The sequence below is a fragment of the Salmo trutta genome, chromosome 14, assembly GCF_901001165.1.
Source record: "Salmo trutta chromosome 14, fSalTru1.1, whole genome shotgun sequence".
Classification (NCBI taxonomy): domain Eukaryota; kingdom Metazoa; phylum Chordata; class Actinopteri; order Salmoniformes; family Salmonidae; genus Salmo; species Salmo trutta.
The window spans coordinates 65,434,750-65,456,301 of record NC_042970.1 but is presented as its reverse complement, the minus strand read 5'-3'; the positions used below and the strand labels follow the sequence as shown (position 1 = coordinate 65,456,301).

Sequence of the window (21,552 nt, the reverse complement as noted above, 5' to 3'; positions counted from 1 at the left end):
TTGCTCCAGTAAAAGCAAACTTATCTGTACTTCCAGACCATTCTACTCCATGTCTAAACTCAGATAGTGGACTGCTAGTTGGCAAGTATCATTGGTTGTTATCAATTAAACTGTCTCTCTTTATACTGAGGCTTTCTTGACCTTTAACCATAGACAAACCAATGACACGCAAAACAGAGAAACAGTTAACAAAGTTAAGGCCTCTATTCTATGCGTCTCACTGAAGTGTTACAGATTGTACGATAGACATGTGAAGGTCATTTCCCATTGAGCCGAGATATGCAGCATTTATGGTGAATGCAGTGTCAGCTAAAGTAGAAACATTGGCATATAATTTCAATCGCTCTATAACTTCCGCGATACGGATTGAATAGAGCCCTAAATCTGATTTTATTCAGAACATTCATGAAATACCAAACAAAGAATAAATACAAGGATTCAGAATGAAAAACTAAAACAAAATGTAGCAAGCAGCACCTCGAATCTCAGGCTTAATTAAGTCTATGAAAAATATTTCAATCATCTCTTTGCTATGAAATTCATACCAGGACTGATTTTCACATCAGACACTCACTCAGGGGAGTTTTTTTGAAGCATCTGGTGAGAAGGATAATTAATATGCCTGATAAAAAAGTGTAATATATATATATTTTTTAAAACATTCCAGATCAACCGATATGGTAATGATGACATGAATATTGTGACGCAATAGCGGATACATTTGTCTTACACAATACATGTAGAACTTCATAATGAGAGCATGAACATTAACACAAACATGAAAACACACACCACCAACAAAAAAACACCTGGAAAACCAGCACTGTTGAGTATTTGGTTTATTTTACTGACTTCATCTCCTGTCCTATAAACCAGTCAGCAAAGCAGTCTTCCGTCACAGAGAAACACCTGATTGCTTTCATTTCTCCTAAGTATTCAAAGTTGATTTTGTTTCCATATCTAAAATGTTAAAACTCAAAGCAGGATATCTAGAGATGTGATTCTGAGCATGGCTGACAGACAGCGTTGTGGGGTTTTGCTGTAGGTGTCAGTGAAAGCAGTGGAGGCTGCAGTACCTCCTCCGTACCCTAGAGGGTGAGCTACTGAGCGTACTGGGGCTTGGTTATGACCGCGAGTGCAGCCGCTTTCTACAGAATGCATGGCATGTGTTACCGGTTACCCTGCCCGGTTCAGTCCACAGGCAAAGCATTATTGTCCATTCCTTTCTAGGGTGATAGCCAAGCTGAGGACTTTAGAGGCAAAAAGGTGAGGGTAGCATCCATGGGGGAGTACTGTATGAGGAGAGACACCGTGTGGGTGAGAGCGTCTGTGAAAGGGGGAGAAACAGTCCTCTCCCATCTCTCCATCCCACTGAGGTCCAAGGCAAACAAACACCAGCAAATTAAAAATATAAAATTACAAAAAAACTGAGCAAAAAAAATAGTTTCAAAGAAAAACAGGAAGGTAATACAGAGCAAACCAAAAAAGCGACCCCTAACAGAGGCACATTAATGGCGATACCGCACTTGGAGCGAGTGTTGACCAGAGGGGTAAACCCTTCTGGCACCTCAGGACTCACTGAACTGATTTTGACCTTCTTAGTTCGTCACATCAAGAGTAACACCAGACCTTGTGGCAGTCAAACCTCCGTGAATCTACCATGCAGAGACGTCGTGGTATTATGTGGTATATTGCGGCTCATGAGGTACCTGAGCTAGTGTTGGAGGTTGACAGGAGGAGCTGTGGCTTTTGACAACAAGGACACTGAACTGAAGAAGTGCTATGGAGCGTTACAGTGTATTTACCGGTGCGTCGTATTACACCAAGGTCTGAAGTCACTCCTGTTTTTCAACCCAACTTCTCTATCCCAATCTTCTTGAAACTCCCTTTCTGCTAAAGAAACCAAACATGGCTGGCAAATAAAACCAAGGTTAAAAGAAAAAAAAACTAAGATAGACAAAAATTGCCATAGACTTTTCTCCAAAAAGGATAGCAGGGTAGAGGTTGGGAGTTGGCACACAGGGGAAAGGGCTGCCTAGGGCTGGTGTGTGTGTTTCTGGGGACAGTCCATACACAGTTTATAAAGTCCTCATAAGCCTGTGTGCGAAGATGCAGCAAAGTAGCTGCAGAACCCCATTCCCTCGTCCCCATTGGTGTCAATGGGGACGAGGGGATGCAGTGGGCGCTGTGTTTCTTCTCGCCCAGCCTCGGGGTGCTTCTGGCTGGGGTTAGGTCTGTAGGAAAGACGGGCTGGGCATGGGTCAAGCGGGCCTCAGCCAGAGCTCTGGAACTGATACTTCAGGACCCCAGCAAACTGCTCCGTGTCTCCCAGTGCTGGGGCTCCTCAGGCGGGTATGGCTCAGCCGATGAGTGGGGGGGGGGGTCTGGAGCTGGAGCAGCAGAAGCTTGGAGGCTGTAGAGAGCTCCTAGCTAATTCATTATTGCTTTGCAGGTAGGGCAGACAAGTAGCATCAATCTTGAGAATAGAGCTGAGCAGTAGTTACCCATTGCACTATGGACATGGGGTCAGCCTTTGGGCATAGGACAATGGAGATGGCAAAGGTTGGTGAGTTTAGCACAATTGGGTGAGGGAGCATGGATGCAACGTCTGGTTAGTCCTACAGTATAGCATGGTAGTGGACATCTGTATAGGCATCGGTTTTGTGTCCAAGGCTGTGGGCCCACTTTGGGCTCATCTGTGCTCTGTTCTACACTTCACCTTCTCTCACACCAGATGCGCCCCGTCTGTCAAAGTGCCTGGCCGTTTCAGGGGAAAAGCCTGTAGTCCACCATCTTGTACGCGAACAGTGAGAGAAAGTCTATTAGCTACAGCGGGGGGGGGGGGGGGGGGGCTTTCAATAAGGGTCGTGCGGGCGTCCGTGATCCACGCCCTTCAGGTCCAGAGTCGTGTGTGAGAGAGGGAATTGTCCATCTCTCGATAGCCTCTTGACCCCGATGCATAGAGGTCATAGAAAGGTAATGTAGAGGTCATTCCGAGTTCATTCAGGTAGCGACACCGCCTGTCTCCCCCAGCCAAGGCTGGAACCTTTAAAATAGACCTATTATTCATCTCTGTATACACGCAATTAAATATACACGCTCCTCAGCACAGCCAAGTCTACAATCAATAGCTTCATAATAAGAATATGAATAAAACGATCAAGAATAATCATGTAAGTCAACATCATAACACGAGTTTGTCAGCAGCCATCACTATAGAACATTCAGGGGTGGTAACAATTGCATATGTACATTAGAAGTCATTTACATCCTGGCTCCGAGGGTGAGAGGTCAGGGGTCAAAGCTAAAGTTCAAGGGGGGGAAGGGGGGGGGTTGACGCTGAGGGGTTATCTGAGCCTCTTCTCCGCTGAGTAGATGGACATGTAGTAGTCGTTGCTGCCCACCGCCAGGTGGGGCTGTTGGGACACAGGGAGAGAGAAAGAAAGAATATAATAGACTCAAAGACGGTGTAAAAACATTCATTTTCCAAACCATTTAGTGTAATTAGGTGTGATGAAGACATGTACAGTTTAGCAGGTCTTGCAGAGTATAGTTTAAGAGACATAGGGATAACTCCTTGTACCCACGCAATTCCAACTTATTCACTTTAATGCATTATTCCCCCAAATCGTAGTTCCTGTGTTACGTTATCTAGTTGGGAATCAGCCTACTATGAAGAGGGTAAGAATGCCATAGTACCCAGTAGGGATGGAAGGCCAAACAGCTGATAGCCCCGATCCTTTGGCCCATGAAACCGTCATAATACTTGATGTTGCTGATCACGTCACCGTTGGAGTTGTACACTGCTATGAACTGGTTCATCGATCCACTGGGAGAGGATGGGGAGAAGAGAGAATGAAGAGTGAGAAATTAGCTTCATAGCTGCTATACCAAATGTATCAAACGTTGAAATCGTCAGACTGTCCCCCACCTTTCATCCGTTGATATAGTATTGACCACATTTAATTCCTCAAACTGAGTTTAGACCATAGAGTTTGATAGAGGGCTAAAACGGGTTGTAACCATCTGGAGTCCTCTATCGAACTCTATGGTTTAGACAAATTATGAAGGCCCTTCCTGCCGCGTGCCGTAAACCTGTGAACTCACCAGGCGAACAGGTTGGCCTGTGGATGGATGTCCAGCGCCGTTAACCCCTTCACCGTCTGCAACACGTTCACAGAGTCCGGCGACCGCAGCTCGAAAAACCGCACGTCTCCATCGACACTGGGGAGCAGGATGAAGGAGTCCAAACAGTACATGACATGTCATCAGATCTACATCCATTTAGATCTACAGGAAGTAGGGCCGCTTGTCTTGGACCGAGCCACAGACAGCGAGAGAACGAGAGCGTGTGAGAGAGTCAAGAATAGTCGTATGACCAAATCTGGACACCCGACCGTCACAGAAATAATCCATCAATCAACCAACCATTCAATCAACCATCAACGAGCACTACCTGACACTAATGATTTTGCCGTCCGTCTGCTTCTGCAGGTGGGCCTTGACCACCCAGGACGAGTGTTCCCGGTACGTCATCACACGACTGTGGGGAGACACAGAGGAAAAGCATCATCAACTTCAGTCCACCTACAACCATGTTGTTGTTCACAGGAGACAGAGGCAGATGTGAAAAGTAAGCAGCATGAGTGATCAATCAAATGTATTTATAAAGCCCTTTTTACATCAACAGATGTCACAAAGTGCTATACAAAAACCCAGCCTAAAACCCCAAACATGTAAGCAAGGCTGTATTGTGTGTATATGGCCACTGGGTGTCGCCATAAGTACATGGGTATAAGCACTATTGGACAGCCCATCTCCATGGTAACAGCATCCTTGAGTGACAAGACACTGTGATTGAAGATTGAGGAGGAAGTTGCCCCTAAGCACAGACCTAGGCTCTAGATGACCTAACTCCAAATCCTAGCTTTAAGAAGCAGAAAACAAATCTGACTCTGGGCCAGCAGTAAGAAGCAATCAGAAAGCCAAAGTGAGGACCAAAACCTATCCCTGTTCCCTCGGCGAAAATAGTTACTCTGTAAGAGTGTGCATGATTGTGTGTTCGCCTGTGTGTATGCGATGCGTGTGTTTGCTTCACCCTCTACTGGTTTTAAAGGAGTGCACAAAGGGAAAGGGTTCTACAGTCTCAGTGCCTGAGGGGAAGCTCTTAAATGAACATTAGTTAAAGATTTATGGGACACTACGGCTTAATTGCCCTGTTTTCTCTTTGGGGGTGAACTACAAAATAATGTTTCGCTGTGGGGGTGGGGCATTTGAAGATGCGCACGACCGTGTGGACACAGGATGTGGCAGGAGAGCTGGGAGCTCCCAGGTGAGAATACAGCAGAAATCAGAGATATGAGTCATCAAATAACCACCAGTTTATTAGGTACACCACCCCGTTCATGAAACTAGATCGCTCCTACAGAGAGTCAGTCAGGTGGCTGTGACTTGCTATATAAAGCAGGCAGACAGGCATCCAGTTACTGTTCGGTTGAACGTTAGAATGGGAAAAACTAGTGACTTAAGCGACTAAGCTGGGTTTTTCATGCACAACAGTGTCTAGGGTTTACTGAGAATGGTGCGTCAAACAAAAAACATCCATTCTGTGGCAGTCCTGTTGGCGAAAACAGCTTGTTGATGAGAGAGTTCGAATGAGAATGGCAAGAATCGTGTAAGCTAACAGGCGGGCCACAAACAGACAAATAATGGTGCAGTACAGCAGTGGTGTGCCAAACAGCATCTCGGAACGCACAACTTGTCAGTCATTATCACGGATGGGCTATTGCAGCAGACAATCACACCGGGTTCCACTCCTATCAGCTAAAAACAAGAAGTGGCTCCAGTGGGCACATGATCAGCAAAATTAGACAATCGAGGAGTGGAAAACATTGCCTGGAGCATGACAGCAAGTTCAGTTTACTTGAGTGGCCTGCGTAGTCCCCAGACCTCAACCCAATACAGCATCAGAACGTACCGACGTTCAATCTGCGTGTGGAGCGTTTTCCGACGCCTTGGAGAATGCCCCGAAGAATTGAGGTTGTTTTGGAGGCAAAGGAGAGTCCGACCCAGTACTAGATTGGTGTACCTAATAAACTGTCCGCTAAGTGTATATGAGATGACTTGAGAAAAAAATGATTAACAGCTTTACCTATTTTGCTTTGCTCATACGATTTTACAATGTGTCTGATGCTAATTAAGGGGATAAAATATATCAGATGCTAATGAGAGTTTCATAAAACATTAAGACACACAGCTTCTCTTTGTGCTACTGGGAATAAGAAACCCTATGATTAGTAATGAATTAGGAAGATTAGAAGCTCATTCACGTTTACCTCAAGTCACATTTTTGACAGAATATGTGATGAGGTACGTGTGCGTGCAGGGATGATCCTCATTGTTGAAGCCTATATGAAAGTCAAGGTGTGGAGGCAGCATTAAAAGTGTGTCTCTGCGTTTGTGTGAGCACACGAGCGTGTTTGCGTGTGTGCGAGTGAGACCACTCACCACTCGTTGGCGCCCATCCTCCTGTCATAGAGGCGGACCGAGCCGTCGCCCAGCCCCGCTGCGATGAGAGACCGCTGTGAGTCACATGATAGGCAAGTCACACAGCTGTCTGCCCCCGTTGGGATGTCCTGGTAGACACACACACACATAATTAGTTCAAGCAATGTGGGGGGAAAAAAAGTAATTACATAGTCGTTGCCGTGACATAATGAACGTTGTGGTTGTCACGGCGCTCATTAAACATTGAGTAACTGGCTAACAACTCGATCAATCACGTCTACAGCTGACTGATGGAGAATGTCGTCTGGGTTCAGCCGTCAATACAGCCAGAGACAGGGCAGGGCTCGCATACTTCCCATACTACTGTCTCTCAAATAAAGGGTTAACAGGTTGAATGGAAATACAACCAACAATGTTGAGCCAGCTGCTGAATACCAGGATGCATACAGTGCCTTCAGAAAGTATTCATACCCTTGGACTTATTCCACATTTTGTTACAGCCTGAATTCATAATGGACTAAATCGATTTTTTTTCTCACCCATTATTCTGTACATGCTTCCTTCTTTTCACTTTCATTTAGGTTGGTATTGTGGAGTAACTACAACGTTGTTGATCCATTCTCAGTTTTCTCCTATCACAACTATTCAACTAACTGTTTTAAAGTCACCATTGGAATCATGGTGAAATCCCTGAGCGGTTTCCTTCCTCTCCGGCAACTGAGTTAGGAAGTTAGGCTGTATCTTTGTAGTGAATGGGTTTATTGATACACCATCCAAAGTGTAATTAATAATTTCACCATAATCACAGGGATAGGTCTGCTTTTGTTTTTTACCTATCTACCAATAGGTGTCCTTCTTCACAAGGCATTGGAAAACTTCCAAGGTCTTTGTGGTTGAATCTGTGTTTGAAATTCACTGCTCGACTGATAATTGTATGTGTGGGGTACAGAGATAACGCAGTCATTAAAAAATCATGTAAAACACTATTATTGCACAGAGTCCATGCAACTTATTATGTGACTTGTTGAGCACATTTTTACTCCTGAACTTATTTAGGCTTGCCAAAACAAAGGGCAAGCCTAAATAAGTTGAATAACTAGACTCAAGGCAAATTTGTAAAAATTCTAAAAACATCCACTTCGACATTGGCCTGTGACACAAAATCTCAATTTAAATACATTTTAAATTCAGGGTGTAACAACAAAATGTGGAAAAAGTCAAGGGGTGCGAATACTTTCTGAAGACACTGTAAACCGATATGCAAGAAAGAAGGGGAAAGTACGCATAGTTCCACAGATTGTCATAATGCTCCCAATGCACCCATTGGTCAAAACTTGTAGAAAGGATTTGAGATATGTCACCTGAGAAATCATGGATGTGCAGAGGCACCTGTGACATTTCAAAACAACGTCATTGATAAACATGTTAGTTATGTTCAGTGTGTTTCTCTTCACCTGGACCTTCATCTCCCTCTCCGTGTCCCAGATCCTGATGACCCTCACGTCTCCAGACGTCATCAGCAGCCCCGTCTCCTGCTCCCAGTCTACCACCATGCCTGCACCTAAGAGAGGACGCTGGTTAGTAACACACACAGACAGAAAGATACAAGGGAACACACACAGGCAGAAACACCATTGACAAAGACCCAGCTGTCAATGCCTGGGACTCGGAGGCATGATCTACCAGCTGAGCATGGGTTCTGATACACTCAGACTGGCGGATGTAAACAGGAAACACACCATCTGAGTCAATTGTGGGTCTAATGAAGGGTCACGGTCATCATCCGGCAGGATATCACTAATACCTATCCAACCCTAAGGTTAGGGGGCTAGGGGTCGATTTGGAAGTGGACAAAAGCCTTTGAGACAGTTGCCAACCCTGTGACTCACAACAGGCTGAGGTTAAAAGACCCACTCCCCTAGGGAGGCGCACAATTGGCCCAGCGTCGTCCAGGTTAGGGGTTTGGCGGGGCAGGGGGGGGCTTTACTTGGCTCATTGCACGCTACCGTCTCCTTGTGGCTGACCTTGGACGCCTGCAGGCTGACCTTGGACGTCAGGTGAACAGTGTTTCCTCCAACACATTGGTGCGGCTGGCTTTCGGGTTTAGCAGGCGAGTGTTGAGCGCGGTTTGGTGGGTCAGGTTTCGGAGGACTCTTGACTCGACCTTCGCCTCCCGAGCACGTTGGGGAGTTGCAGCGATGAGACAAGATCAAAATTGTGAGGGAAAAAAAGGGGGTCAAAAAACAAACTAACAAAAAGACCAACTCCTCCACCAGATGTTACTACTGGCAGGCTGCAGTGACAGGGTGTCACACCCAGAGAGAGAGAGAGAGAGAGATTAGAGAGAGAAAGACAGAGATTAGAGAGAGAGCGAGATTAGAGAGAAAGATGTTATTTTCATATTGTAAATATCCAAAGTAAGCTTTGGCAATATGTACATTGTCACATCATGCCAATAAAGCAAATTGAATTGAAAGAGAGCGAAAGACAGAGAGATTAGAGAGAGAAAGAGAAAGACAGATTAGAGAGAGAGAAAGACAGAGAGATGAGGGAGAGAGAGATTAGAGAAAGACACCGAGAGAGAGGAGAGAGAAAGACCGAGAGAGAGATTAGAGAGAGAAAGACAGCAAGAGAAAGAGAGACGAGATAAAGATAGCGAGAGAGAGAGATTAGAGAAAGATAGTGAGAGAGAGAGATTAGAGAAAGATAGTGAGAGAGAGATTAGAGAGAGAAAGACAGCGAGAAAGAGTAGAGAGAGAGAGACAACGAAAGAGATTAGAGAAAGAGATTAAGACAGAGAGAAAGACAGAGAGATGAGAGGGAGAAAGACAGCGAGAGAGATGAGAGAGAAAGACAGAGAGAGATTAGAAAAAGAGATTAAAACAGAGATTAGAAAGAGAGAAAGACAGACAGATTAGAGAGAGATTAGCGAGAGAGAGTAAAACAGAGAGAGATGAGAGAAAGAGAGATTAGAGAAAGATAGTGAGAGAGAGAGATTAGAGAGAGAAAGACAGCGAGAAAGAGTAGAGAGAGAAAGACAACGAAAGAGATTAGAGAAAGAGATTAAGACAGAGAGAAAGACAGAGAGAAAGACAGAGATGAGAGGGAGAAAGACAGCGAGAGAGATGAGAGAGAAAGACACAGAGATTAGAAAAAGAGATTAAAACAGAGATTAGAAAGAGAGAAAGACAGATTAGAGAGATTAGCGAGAGAGAGAGCGAAAGAGAGTAAAACAGAGAGAGATGAGAGAAAGAGAATTTAGAGAAAGATAGTGAGAGAGAGATTAGAGAGAGAAAGACAACGAAGGAGATTAGAGAGAGAAAGAGAGATTAAGACAGAGAGAAAGACAGAGAGATGAGGGAGAAAGACAGCAAGAGAGATGAGAGAGTAAGACAGAGAGATTAGAAAGAGAGATTAAGACAGATTAAAAAGAGAGAGAGAAAGACAGATTAGAGAGAGATTAGCGAGAGAGAGAGCGAAAGCGAGTAAGACAGAGAGATGAGCGAAAGAGAGATTAGCGAGAGAGCGAGAGAGAAAGACAGACAGAGAGAAAGAGCAAGAGAGAAAGACAGATTAGAGAGAGATTAGAAAGAGAAAGATTAGCGAGAGGGAGATTAGCGAGAGAGAGAAAGACATAGAGAGAGCAAGAGATTAGAGAGAGCAAGAGATTAGAGAGAAAGAGAGACTAGAGAGAAAGAGAGACTAGAGAGAAAGAGAGACTAGAGAGAAAGAGAGACTAGAGAGAAAGAGAGACTAGAGAGAAAGAGAGAGACAGCGAGGGAGAGTGATTAGAGAGAGAGAGACAAAGACAGAGAGAGAAAAACAGCGAGAGAGAGAGATGAGAGAATAAGACTGAGAAAGAGATTAGAAAGAGAAAGAAAGACATAGAGAGAGAGATTAGCAAGAGAGAGAGCGAAAGAGAGAGAGAAAGACAGATTAGAGAGATGAGAGAGCAAGAGATTAGAGAGAAAGTGAGAAAGAGAGAAAGACAGAATAAAACAGAGATTAGAAAGAAAAAGAGAGAGAAAGAGAGAGCGAAAGAGTAAAACAGAGATTAGAGAGCGAGATTAGCGAGAGAGCGAAAGAGAGATTAGCGAGAAAGCAAAAGAGAGAAAGACAGAAATTAGAGAGAAAGAGAGAGAAAGACAGATTCGAGAGAGAAAGACAGATTAGAGAGAGCAAGAGATTAGAGAGAAAGACAGCAAAAGAGAGATGAGAGATTAGCAAGAGAGAGAGAGCGAGAAAGACAGATTAGAGAGATGAAAGATTAGAGAAAGCAAGACAGAGAGAAAGACAGTGAGAGAGAATTGAGAGAAAAACAGCGAGAGAGAATTTAGAGAGAAAAACAGCAAGAGAGAAAGATTAGAAAGAGAAAGAGAGAAAGAGAGATTAGCGAGAGAGTGAAAGAGAGAATAGTGAGAGAGAGAGACAGATTAGAGAGATGAGAGAATAAGAGAGATTTGAAAGAGAAAGAAAGACATTAGAGAGAAAGAGATGAGCTAAAGAGAGAATAAAACAGAGAGATGAGAGAGATTAGCGAAAGAGAGAAAGACAGATTAGAGAGAGAAAGACAGATTAGAGAGAGATTAGAGAGAAAGAGAGATGAGAGAGAGAGAAAGACAGATGAGAGAAAGAGAAAGACAGATTAGAGAGAAAGAGATTAGAGAAAGAGAGATGAGAGAGAGATTAGAGAGAGAAATTAGCGAGAGCGAAAGAAAGAAAGAGAGATTAGAGAGAGCGCGAGAGATTAGAGCGAGAGCGAGAGAGAGAGCGAGAAGCCCTCGGCCCCCTCATATGCTGCTACTGAGAGTGGGAGTCACAGAGCTAAACTGTGGTCGCGTCTAAGCCACTCTGTGACACCTGGCAGAGGGCCAGGGGCGTAGCCTAACTTTGACAAACAGGCAAAGACTGGCAGAGGGAGACTGCTTCCCAGAGTGTTGTACCTGTGCTGTGTGATAGACAGGTGTGGAGAGGAATAGGGGTTAACTCTGAAAGCGGCTATGGGCTGTGCAACACAGACACTTTCTCTAAGTGAATCGCACACAGCTTCTCTTCCTGCTTTTCCTCCTACAAATCATGATCTCCTTCCTCTTCCCCATCATCAACAATCCCGACACTGTTCTGTGTGTCTGGTCCAAATCCCTCACAGTCCTGTTTCAAAGCCCCAGCGTGGCTAGCTCTGGCGTCACAGCTGCGCGGGCTGTTAGCTAGCTCTGGTGTCACAGCTGCGCGGGCTGTTAGCTAGCTCTGGCGTCACAGCTACGCGGGCTGTTAGCTAGCTCTAGCGTCACAGCTGCGCGGGCTGTTAGCTAGCGCTGGCGTCACAGCTACGCGGGCTGTTAGCTAGCTCTGGCGTCACAGCTGCGCGGGCTGTTAGCTAGCGCTGGCGTCACAGCTACGCGGGCTGTTAGCTAGCTCTGGCGTCACAGCTGCGCGGGCTGTTAGCTAGCGCTGGCGTCACAGCTGCGCGGACTGTTAGCTAGCTCTGGCGTCACAGCTGCGCGGGCTGTTAGCTAGCGCTGGCGTCACAGCTGCGCGGGCTGTTAGCTAGCTCTGGCGTCACAGCTGCGCGGGCTGTTAGCTAGCTCTGGCGTCACAGCTGCGCGGGCTGTTAGCTAGCTCTGGCGTTACAGCTACGCGGGCTGTTAGCTAGCTCTGGCGTCACAGCTACGCGGGCTGTTAGCTAGCTCTGGCGTCACAGCTACGCGGGCTGTTAGCTAGCTCTGGCGTTACAGCTACGCGGGCTGTTAGCTAGCTCTGGCGTCACAGCTACGCGGGCTGTTAGCTAGCTCTGGCGTCACAGCTGCGCGGGCTGTTAGCTAGCTCTGGCGTCACAGCTACGCGGGCTGTTAGCTAGCTCAGGCGCACATGCAGACACGTGGGGGAACACTTCACAGTTTACTCAGCCACCCACAGAGCTGGGACCCTCACACACACACAAACATCTGTGATTCCCCCATTACACACATGCATGTGCACACACACACACACAGAAACAACACACAAACACACGCATGCACACACTCACACACAAACAGAACGACTGGTCCCATTCAGAGACCAGAGACTGAGGGAGATGAGGCATTCCTTTGAAGTCTGGAGCTCTATGTTAGTGAGAAATTCCCATCTCTTGTTGATGAGGAGAGAGGGAGAGGAAGAGAGTGCAGCAGAGAAACCCTAATCTTGCTTATTCAAACTTTAACTATTCCAGGCAGATAGTACTAAAGTCAATACTCACAAGCAAGGGTTGGAAACCCCAAATATTTCCAATCGTTTCGTTCTGAACAGAAGCACAATTTTTTTTGCTCCATCCCAATGTTCTGACCAGCATAATAAAGTTCTGAACCGGTTTGAACCAGAAGAAAGTACTATTTTAGAGAATTTGGCAGTACGTCCAACCGGCCTCACAACCTAACCTAGAAAACTAGCTGGCAGACAAAAAAACAGAACGTTGTTAACCGGTTCCCATGCTTTTAAAATAATGGTTATGTTCCTGAACACTAGAGATCACTTTCGTTCCGGGTTCTGTTTCCGTCCCTTGAAAAAACGTCATTCTTTCCCGTTTTCGGTTTTGTTCCCTGAACCGGTTCCATCCCCAGCTTACAAGTCAATAAACTTACTGAACCCAATGTCAGAACACAATGTCAAGATAACAAAATGGTCCACCCCATCTCTCTTTCTTCCCATCCCATCTTTTTTCTATTCCCACTCCTTCACCACCTCAGGTTTTCCACCACCTCTCTTTTCTCTTCACTCCCTCCATACAGTTCATCCCGAACCAACTCCAATCAAAAACATTTCTCAGGCGTTGAAAGATTTCCTTTGCTTTAGGTCACATCAGGGTCAATGCATTGAGTTCTTACACAGACTCTATATGTTACTAGTCAACTTCCCTAACATGAGAGAATCAGCAACATAACCAGGGATCTTAGAGGCCACACATAAATCAATAGCGACATTATAGATGGAGATGCGTGACTGAGGGAGTGGATGGGAGGTAGTGCTGGAGGCCCATTGTTCCTTAATAACGACTGGCTAATAATTTAGTTAGCATTAGCATACTGTATAATGGAATGGATATTCGGGGCTGCCTGTGCGTGGGTGTTGCTGGTGCGTATAGGTGCTAGCTGCTAGCGCAATTAGGTTATCCCTATAGCTAGCGTTCGCATAAACTAGCGTTAGCGGTCTCCAGTGGCTACGATAGCCACATTCCACTACTCATTCTGCCCCAGGCTCTCTTCCCTAATACCCTTCTCTCTATAGCTCTCCTTACATATCCCTCAGTCTCACTTTATATTCCCATCACTCATTATTTCTCTCTAGGAGACTAGCACTGCCTCTGCATTCTCATTCCACACCATTATCACCTGTTGATGGACTGGCTCTCACACACGCCGCAGTTTATTAAAGACTGCGCCCCGACTTCAAACTTCCCTCCTCTCTCGCTTTTATTCCCTTAATCGTGTTTGCTTTGAAAGTGTCCTCCAGGACCCCGGTGATGGAATTAACTAGGACTACGCTGCACAAGCCTGTAGTTAACGATGAGGGCGTCACCATGGATGGGGTTGATTTGATGGACACGGACACAGGTAGTTTATGAGGCTTCTGGCGCTAGGCTAGTTGACCTGTGAGCTGACAAGAGATATGTTATGATTGAACTGGCTATTTGTTTGCATAGCCTATATAATATAACAGAGAAGCTATGCTACAATATTAAGTATATAAACTATGGATAAGTCAACTGCTGAAGACAAGAACTACACCCGGCAACAGGAAGTGCGTCACGAGGCTAGGACCAGCCTGCACGCCAACGATAGGATGAGTAAGTTTAAACATGCTCATCCTCCCTCTGACAGGCCAGCAGTGAGCCGGAACTATCTCTGTCAGAGTATTTAAGGATGAACAAAGGATGTGTCGTTCTCTTCTCTGTCTGCCCTGCGTGGTGTTACAGTGAGACCGTATATACGAACATCATATTTTCCATTTGTACTATCATTCTATTTACTTAAAGATTAATTAAATAATCATTGCAAAACTAAGTTGCATGGTTTGTTTGTATCCTAATACCAGATTCGATTGACGCAACCCGACAGATATAAACCTCTAGAGTGGAGCGGTGCCTGTATTTAACCTGTATTACAGGCTAAGGGAGTCTGAGTATTAGAGCAGTGATGACTAAAAACTTTGGCACAGTTATTTTGGTTGGGTCCAGAGTCGCTGAGACATCTGAGCCTTCTCTCATATTCAGTCTCTGTTTTAGTTTGTCCCTCTCTGTATGTTCCCCTCCTAGTCCCTCTCTCTGTCTATCTGTCCGCCCCCCTCTGTTCCTCTCTCTGTGTACGTATCCTCTTTTAGTACATCTCCCAGCCACTAGCTCCCAGAGGCCTTTTTAACAAGCCTCCAGCCATCCAGTGTATGTGGAGTAGGACAGCCCCAGGACTGCCCTACTTTCACTCAAACTTCCCCAGTCTAGTCAGAGAAAAAGAAAACTTCCACAAGCTGCTGCAGGAGAACGAGAGAGAGTCGAGGGGAGCGATAGACGAGAGAGAGACAGAGAGAGAGACAGAGAATGAGAGGGGGGAGAGCGCAAGATGTTATAAACGTCACATCTGTCTGTGTGGACGGGAAGTCGATGTGGGTCTCCCTCTCCGGAATGCTAAACAAACACTAATGATAACTCCATAGGGTGTAATGAGGGCTGAGAGGGAGACGGCGCTGCTCCACAACAGATAGAAAATAAACAGCACCCAAACAGACAGGCAGGCTCTCCCTTTCTCATCTCTCTCCCCCCCTCTCATATCTCTCTCGGTCAATCCATCACTTTCTCTCCTCTTTCTCTCGCCTCTCTTTCTCTCCCTATCCCTTCCATCTTTCTCTCCCTCTACCCTCCTCCCCAATCTCTATGGTCTTCTCTCTGACACACATTACATGCTAATTCAGCTGCAGAGGAAAAACCCAAGTCTGGATGAAGACAGTTTTAAGGCCCCTTGCTTGGCTGTGGCGGGAACTAATCAATGGTACTGTAGAGTCTGGAGTAAGGGCCTCAGGGCTAGAGGAAGGAGGTCCATTATTTCTACTATCAACATCCCACATTACCAGCAGGCCTCTAATTATACACTGTAGATGATTGAGGATGCCCTAAAAAAATAATATGTTATAACCCATATGGGGGTGCCGTGTTGACAGCTGTAAGACTAATGGGGGTTCCCTGATTAGTACACTACTCCCACTGGAACTCCTGTAATTCCAACCCTGCAACGATATTGAGCCGACAGAACCAGAAACGGCACGTTCACGTCGGAGTTGAAGCATTGCTCTAACTACGTCAACAAATGGTTTTTAATTAGCATTTATTCATTTCATCAGGGTAAAACAAGTAAACAATTCATAAAAACTAAAATGACAAATTAGAGTTTTTAATACATCTGCACTTAACTTGCGTGTGAAAGCTTACAGTTAAAACTAGAGAGTTGTCTGGGCAGAGTTTCTCTCTCTGCATGTCTGTTTTGTACATGACCACTGGTAGGAAGACACGGTACCAGCTTTGGCCTGTGGAGAGAGGGATTCTGACGAAAGGGAGGCCTGGGGGGGGCGGGGGGGGGGGGGGGGGTGAGGAAGCATCGTTGAATGGCGGGATGGACGGGTCAGGTTACAGGAGGAAGTAGTAGCAGTTTGTGCAGCACACTGAGTCAGACGAGAGGAAAAGACGACGGCAGCACTCACCTCCCTGTCCCTTACTCCTGTCAAGACAGATGGAGACCCGCCTGGCCAGACCTGCGAGGGGGGAGCAGAAAGGAGGAGGCAGGGAGATGGGGGAAGGAGAGTCAGAAGCACATCAGCCCCAGCACCTCACACTGTTAGCAAGGACCCCCGCATGCACGGACACACACACACACTCACTCTGACGCATACACGCAGTCTCGCACACACACACGCTCTCTGTGTATTTGTTTGTGCGAGTCTGACTCCCACACAGACATACACATAAGCGCACACAGCCACAATGATCAGCAGAAGAACAAGGCTGCAGTATCCCCAGCATGACATCTTCCAAATGAATACCGCTGATACGCCCCGATCAAAAACTATGAGAGATATTCCACTACTCAACTACTGGCTGAGCATTTAAAAACAGGCTCCAGATAGCTACCCTCCATCTTAAATCATATATGCACCCTACGGCCTTGGCCAAAAGTAGTGCACTACATAGGGAATAGGGTGCCATTTGGGATGCAGTTTATATCTCATCTAAAAGCCTAGAGGGTAGAGGAGTCTAAATCTCCTGTACCACAGGGAAGACGAGTGTGTGTGTGTGCACCTCGTTGAATGCATGTGTGTGTGTACGTACGTATGTATGTATACCGAGTGTACAAAAACTAGGAACACCTTCCAAATATTGAGTTTCACTCCCTTTTGCCCTCAGAACAGCCTAAATTCGTCGGGGCATAGACTCTACAAGGTGTTGGAAGCGTTCCACAGGGATGCTGGCCCATGTTGATTCTAATGCTTCCCACAGTTGTCAAGTTGGCTGGATGTCCTTTGGGTGGTGGACCATTCTTGATACACACTGGAAACTGTTGAGTGTGAAAAACCCAGCAGCATTGCAGTTCTTGACACACTCAAACCAGTGCGCTTGGCAACTACAACCTTACCCCGTTCAAAGGCACTTATATCTTTTATCTTGTCCATTCACCCTCCGAATGACACACACACAATCCATGTCTCAATTCTCTCAAGGTTTAAAAATACTTCTTTAACCCGTCTCCTCCCCTTCATCTACACTGATTGAAGTGGATTTAACAAGTGACATCAGTAAGGGATCATAGCTTTCACCTGGATTCACCTGGTCAGTCTGTGTCATTGAAAGAGCATGTTTTGTACACAGTTTATACATGTGAATGTGTATGTTCTGCAATACAACAGGACTAACTGCATATGGCATAGTGACACAATTAACACCAACTATTACAGTGTAGGGGAGCTGGCAGCCTTGTTCTGCTAGAGGAAGATGAACATAAAACCAACCAAAGTCAACATAGCAGCAAAGTAGCAAGACAGAGTGGAGGATCTGAATGAAATGAGGCAAAATGAGGAGGAATAGCACCCGACAAGTCGTTACTGGATGGAGGGGAGAGCGCGTGTCATGGAGATGGGGGAGATTTGAAATGTGTGTGTGTGTGTGTGTGCGCTTCTGAAGCAGTTACAATCGGTGCCAATGATGATCTCACGATGGCATCTGTTCATTTGAACTGCGCGAGCTGTATCAACGCAAGCTTGAGCTGTGCAGACCATCTCTACCCCCCCCCCCACTCTACCCCACCCTAGCCCCCCTCTAGCCCTCTCTACCTCCAAGGTGAAGTGGTGGTTAGTTACCCTAGTAAATCCTGATCGCTGACTACCTTGTTGTTGACTGTGATATCTGCCCTACTCCGAAATCTTCAGGGATGTGTGTGTATGACAGCTCTCCCTGTGACGCTAGTTAACTGTGTCACCTCTCAGCAGGCACCCTGAGCAGGGACACTGCTCATCTTTGTTAACGGGACACACACACAGCTGGTGGTCCGCTGTACTGTCAGTCAGAACACACATACACTCATTAGAATAGAATGAGTGTGTCTCATTCCATGATTCTACACAGAGCTGTCAGAGCTAACGTCCTGCTAGCTAGCGCCCTTGCCTGTCCTCCTTCACACCCAGCACAGGTAATAATTGAATGTGATTCAGCTATGTATTGAACGCCATACAACAGCTCATCCTTGACCTGTATGTACTCACACACTTCTTACTTTTCTTCTACCGTACATTTTAGTTCCACTGTTTATACTCACCGCATAATTATTAATATACTGGATTCCTGACATAGCTCACTCTTAATATATCTAGTGCTGTACATAGCATTCTTCGTATATCTGGTGTAAATGCATCTGGTGTACATACGTATAGATTGCATTTGGATTACTGTTACAGCGCTTTTTGGGTTGTTAATTAGATTCATCCCGGCGTGTCTTCATTTCTCTTTCTTTCTTTACATTTTACTGCATTGTTAGGAGCTAGTAACCATAAGCATTTCACAGCACCCGCTATAACTGTGTATGCGACCATTAAGCGTTGATTTGATACAATCTCAAATGAATTAATGAATTCAATATGAAGTAGCCAAATCCCTGCACCTGCACCTGCCATCCCATAAGCATAGCCTATAGTTCTCTGAACGGTCACACGTCAGAGAAATACAGAGAGGAACATAGACAAGCAATTGGCAGATGTAGAGTGGGAAATATGTGGGGGTTGGAGAGTTGGTGGAAAGGGGACGTGGGGAGATGGGGGTCTGAATTCTGAGCGGGTGACGAGGAGGGGGGACTTGAATGATTGAGGACACTAGAACTAGGTGGATTGAGGGTTTGGGGTAGAGGGGTGGATGGGAATGGGGTAAAGGTTGTATTGTGTGGTGGTGGTGGGACAGGGAGGTACACTGAGGGTCTAGGCTGATAAATGGAGGGGGTCTAGGGGGGTAAATAGCATGGTCTTTACTGTGGGCGCTGGAGGAGGGCTGACCTCGGGTGGTGGGGAGCATGTCGGAAAGGCCTTGCCACGCTGTCACCATCTCGGGGTTCCGCTGGTCCGCAAAGTTCTTCCAGATACGCAACGCCCCGTCATCTAGAGGGAGGGAGGGGGGAGAGAGAGATGGTTGGAGAAAGAAAGGAAGGGGGGTGACAGAGAAGGAAGGAAAAGTAAAGAGAAAACATGGATATCATACAAGGTTAGAGGTCGCAAACAACTTCCCTATTTACACTTGCAGAAACACGTCCCCCCTCTGTGCCTGTGAGAGACGAAGCGTGTGCACATGGATTTACATTAACCGCTATGGTCTCGAGCGCGTCCGTGACCTAAGAGTGCCGAAAGAACACAACAGGCGCACAGTCTATGGCTGTATCCCAAACGGCAGCCTATTCCCTACATAGTGCACTACTTTTGACCAGAGCCCTATGGGCGCACTATACAGGGAATAGGGTGCTATTTGGGAGGCATCCTATCCCTTAACATGCATCTCTGAACAAATCTCTAAACAAAAGAGATAACGGACACGTTGTTACGTCGGGTCGACACAAAGCAACTTTCAAGCAACTTAACCTCGTCTCTACAGCCTCCAGCTTTACAAACTCATATGTACCATACAACACGCTTGTGCCTCTCCATCAAGCCTGGTACCTTCCCACCTTTGTACAAAGGCACCGCAAACTTAACTGAAACTAAGTTCAAGGCCGTGGTAACAGGGTCTTGTTTCTCAGATTGCCAAAGAATCCCAGAACGTTCAGTATTGAACCACTTATGTAAACTCCTTTCTTCCTACAAGTAATGACTGATCGTGCTCAACACTTCATGTCAAGGTAGGGAAGAACTTCAAATACGGATGTATTTTGAAAGTATTCAGACAGGGCTGCAAACCAGGGTGAATGAATGACCATGTTTAAAATGACAGACAAAACCACATTATTGTATATGACTTTGGAGCCGCAAAGCATTTAACACAGCACTGCGATAATTGGTTTCACATGAGAGAAATAAAGTGAACAGAATGGCGCTCTCCAGCAATTCAACGTAATGCTGCCGACTTAATTCCTTTTATAATTATTTAAGAGTGCATTTTTCACCCCGGGAACAATGTGTGCGTGTGTGTTCCTGTCTGAGGATGTGGGTCAGGCGTTTGAGGCTCGCTTATTAAGACTTCAAGGTCCAGGAGAGAGGAAACATGCACATTTATTTACTGCAAAATGATGGTGTCCTTGAATTGAGGCAACTAGGGTCTATTTAATTTCTGCATTGTTCAAGATCTCTCCATTTAGTTCGACTGGGTGATGCTGAAGTGATTGACTGTTTGGGAGTTTGCTCTCTTTTCTTTTACGTGTGTGTGTGTGTGCTTGCATATGTTTGTGCAAGATAACTGAGTCTGGGTGTATGTGCGTGTTCGTGAGATGATCGCGTGTGTGTGTATTTATATTATACTTTATCCACAGCAACTTAAAGGAGCAATTGGGGTTAAGTGCCTTGCTCAAGGGCATGGCGGCAGATTTTCGGCTCGGTGATTCGAACCAGCGACTTTTCGATTACTGGCCCAACACTCTTTAACCGCTAGGCTACCTGCCTGTGTGTACAGTGTATAGGTGTGTGTGTGTGTGTGTGTGTGTGTGTGTGTGTGTGTGTGTGTGTGTGTGTCTGACCTGTAGCAGTGAGCAGCAGGGAGTAGTCATGTCCGTTGAGGTACTCCATAGCTGTGATGCGGGTGTAGCGAGGGTTCCCGTTGTAGAAATAGTCCAACCTCTCCGCCTTCTCCCAGTCCCAGAAACTACACAACACACACATACACTTCAGCCACTTCCAGCACAACAGCCAGCCACTTCCAGCACAACAGCCAGCCACTGCCAGCCACTGCCAGCCACTGCCAGCCACTGCCAGCCACTGCCAGCCACTGCCAGCCACTGCCAGCCACTTCCAGCACAATACATCAAACCAAGTGTCTGTAGCACTGCCAGCTATGTCTCTATGTGTGTCACTGGATTGTCATGGCCCTGATAGGGGACAGACTATTCTCAGGGCTGCCACTACAGCATGTGTCTGAATGACCTGGTTCTGATGACTTTCAACTCTTTTCACAGAGATGAACACAAATAACCCACACCATATGGCTTGTTTCCACACATCCAGTCCTCTCAGATCAGCAAACAAACACAGTCAATGGCCACATCTCAAATGGCTTCCTATTTCTCATATACTGTAGTGCTCCTTGTGTGAAGAGTTTCTGAAGGCACTGTTTGTCTCTGGTCAAAGTAGAGCATTATGTACAGGGACAGAATCATATGAGACAGTCAATAATGTGTTTCAAATATAGCTGAGGGGTTGCGCATAAGTCTCTCACCAGATGCTGTCTTTGTCTGCCACGGCAATGCAGGGGTTGAAGGGGTGGAACTTGACCACGGAGGGAACGCCAGGGTTACGGTTGATGAAGATCTGGTCATCTAGACGCGTCACGCCTAGAAGGGGAGGAGA

General features: G+C 46.1%; 1 protein-coding gene across 6 annotated transcripts in view; it reads right to left on the bottom strand.

Moving 5' to 3' along the window:
* Nucleotides 1–821: 821 nt before the first annotated feature.
* rptor (regulatory associated protein of MTOR, complex 1) overlaps nt 822–21,552 on the bottom strand; it is a 199,409-nt gene continuing 178,678 nt past the window's right edge. For 2 of the 6 annotated variants that reach the window (XM_029776869.1, XM_029776871.1), the window contains exons 27-36: nt 21,422–21,536; nt 20,727–20,851; nt 19,039–19,164; nt 16,231–16,281; nt 7,962–8,068; nt 6,508–6,635; nt 4,457–4,543; nt 4,108–4,224; nt 3,700–3,829; nt 822–3,416 (exon numbers count right to left, since the gene is read on the bottom strand). In XM_029776869.1, coding sequence (XP_029632729.1) covers nt 3,348–3,416; nt 3,700–3,829; nt 4,108–4,224; nt 4,457–4,543; nt 6,508–6,635; nt 7,962–8,068; nt 16,231–16,281; nt 19,039–19,164; nt 20,727–20,851; nt 21,422–21,536 — 1,055 coding nt within the window. In that variant the 3' untranslated portion in view covers nt 822–3,347. The remainder of the gene's footprint in view (nt 3,417–3,699; nt 3,830–4,107; nt 4,225–4,456; nt 4,544–6,507; nt 6,636–7,961; nt 8,069–16,230; nt 16,282–19,038; nt 19,165–20,726; nt 20,852–21,421; nt 21,537–21,552) is intronic. The other 4 variants (XM_029776873.1, XM_029776874.1, XM_029776870.1 and 1 more) reach the window with 3 other exon arrangements.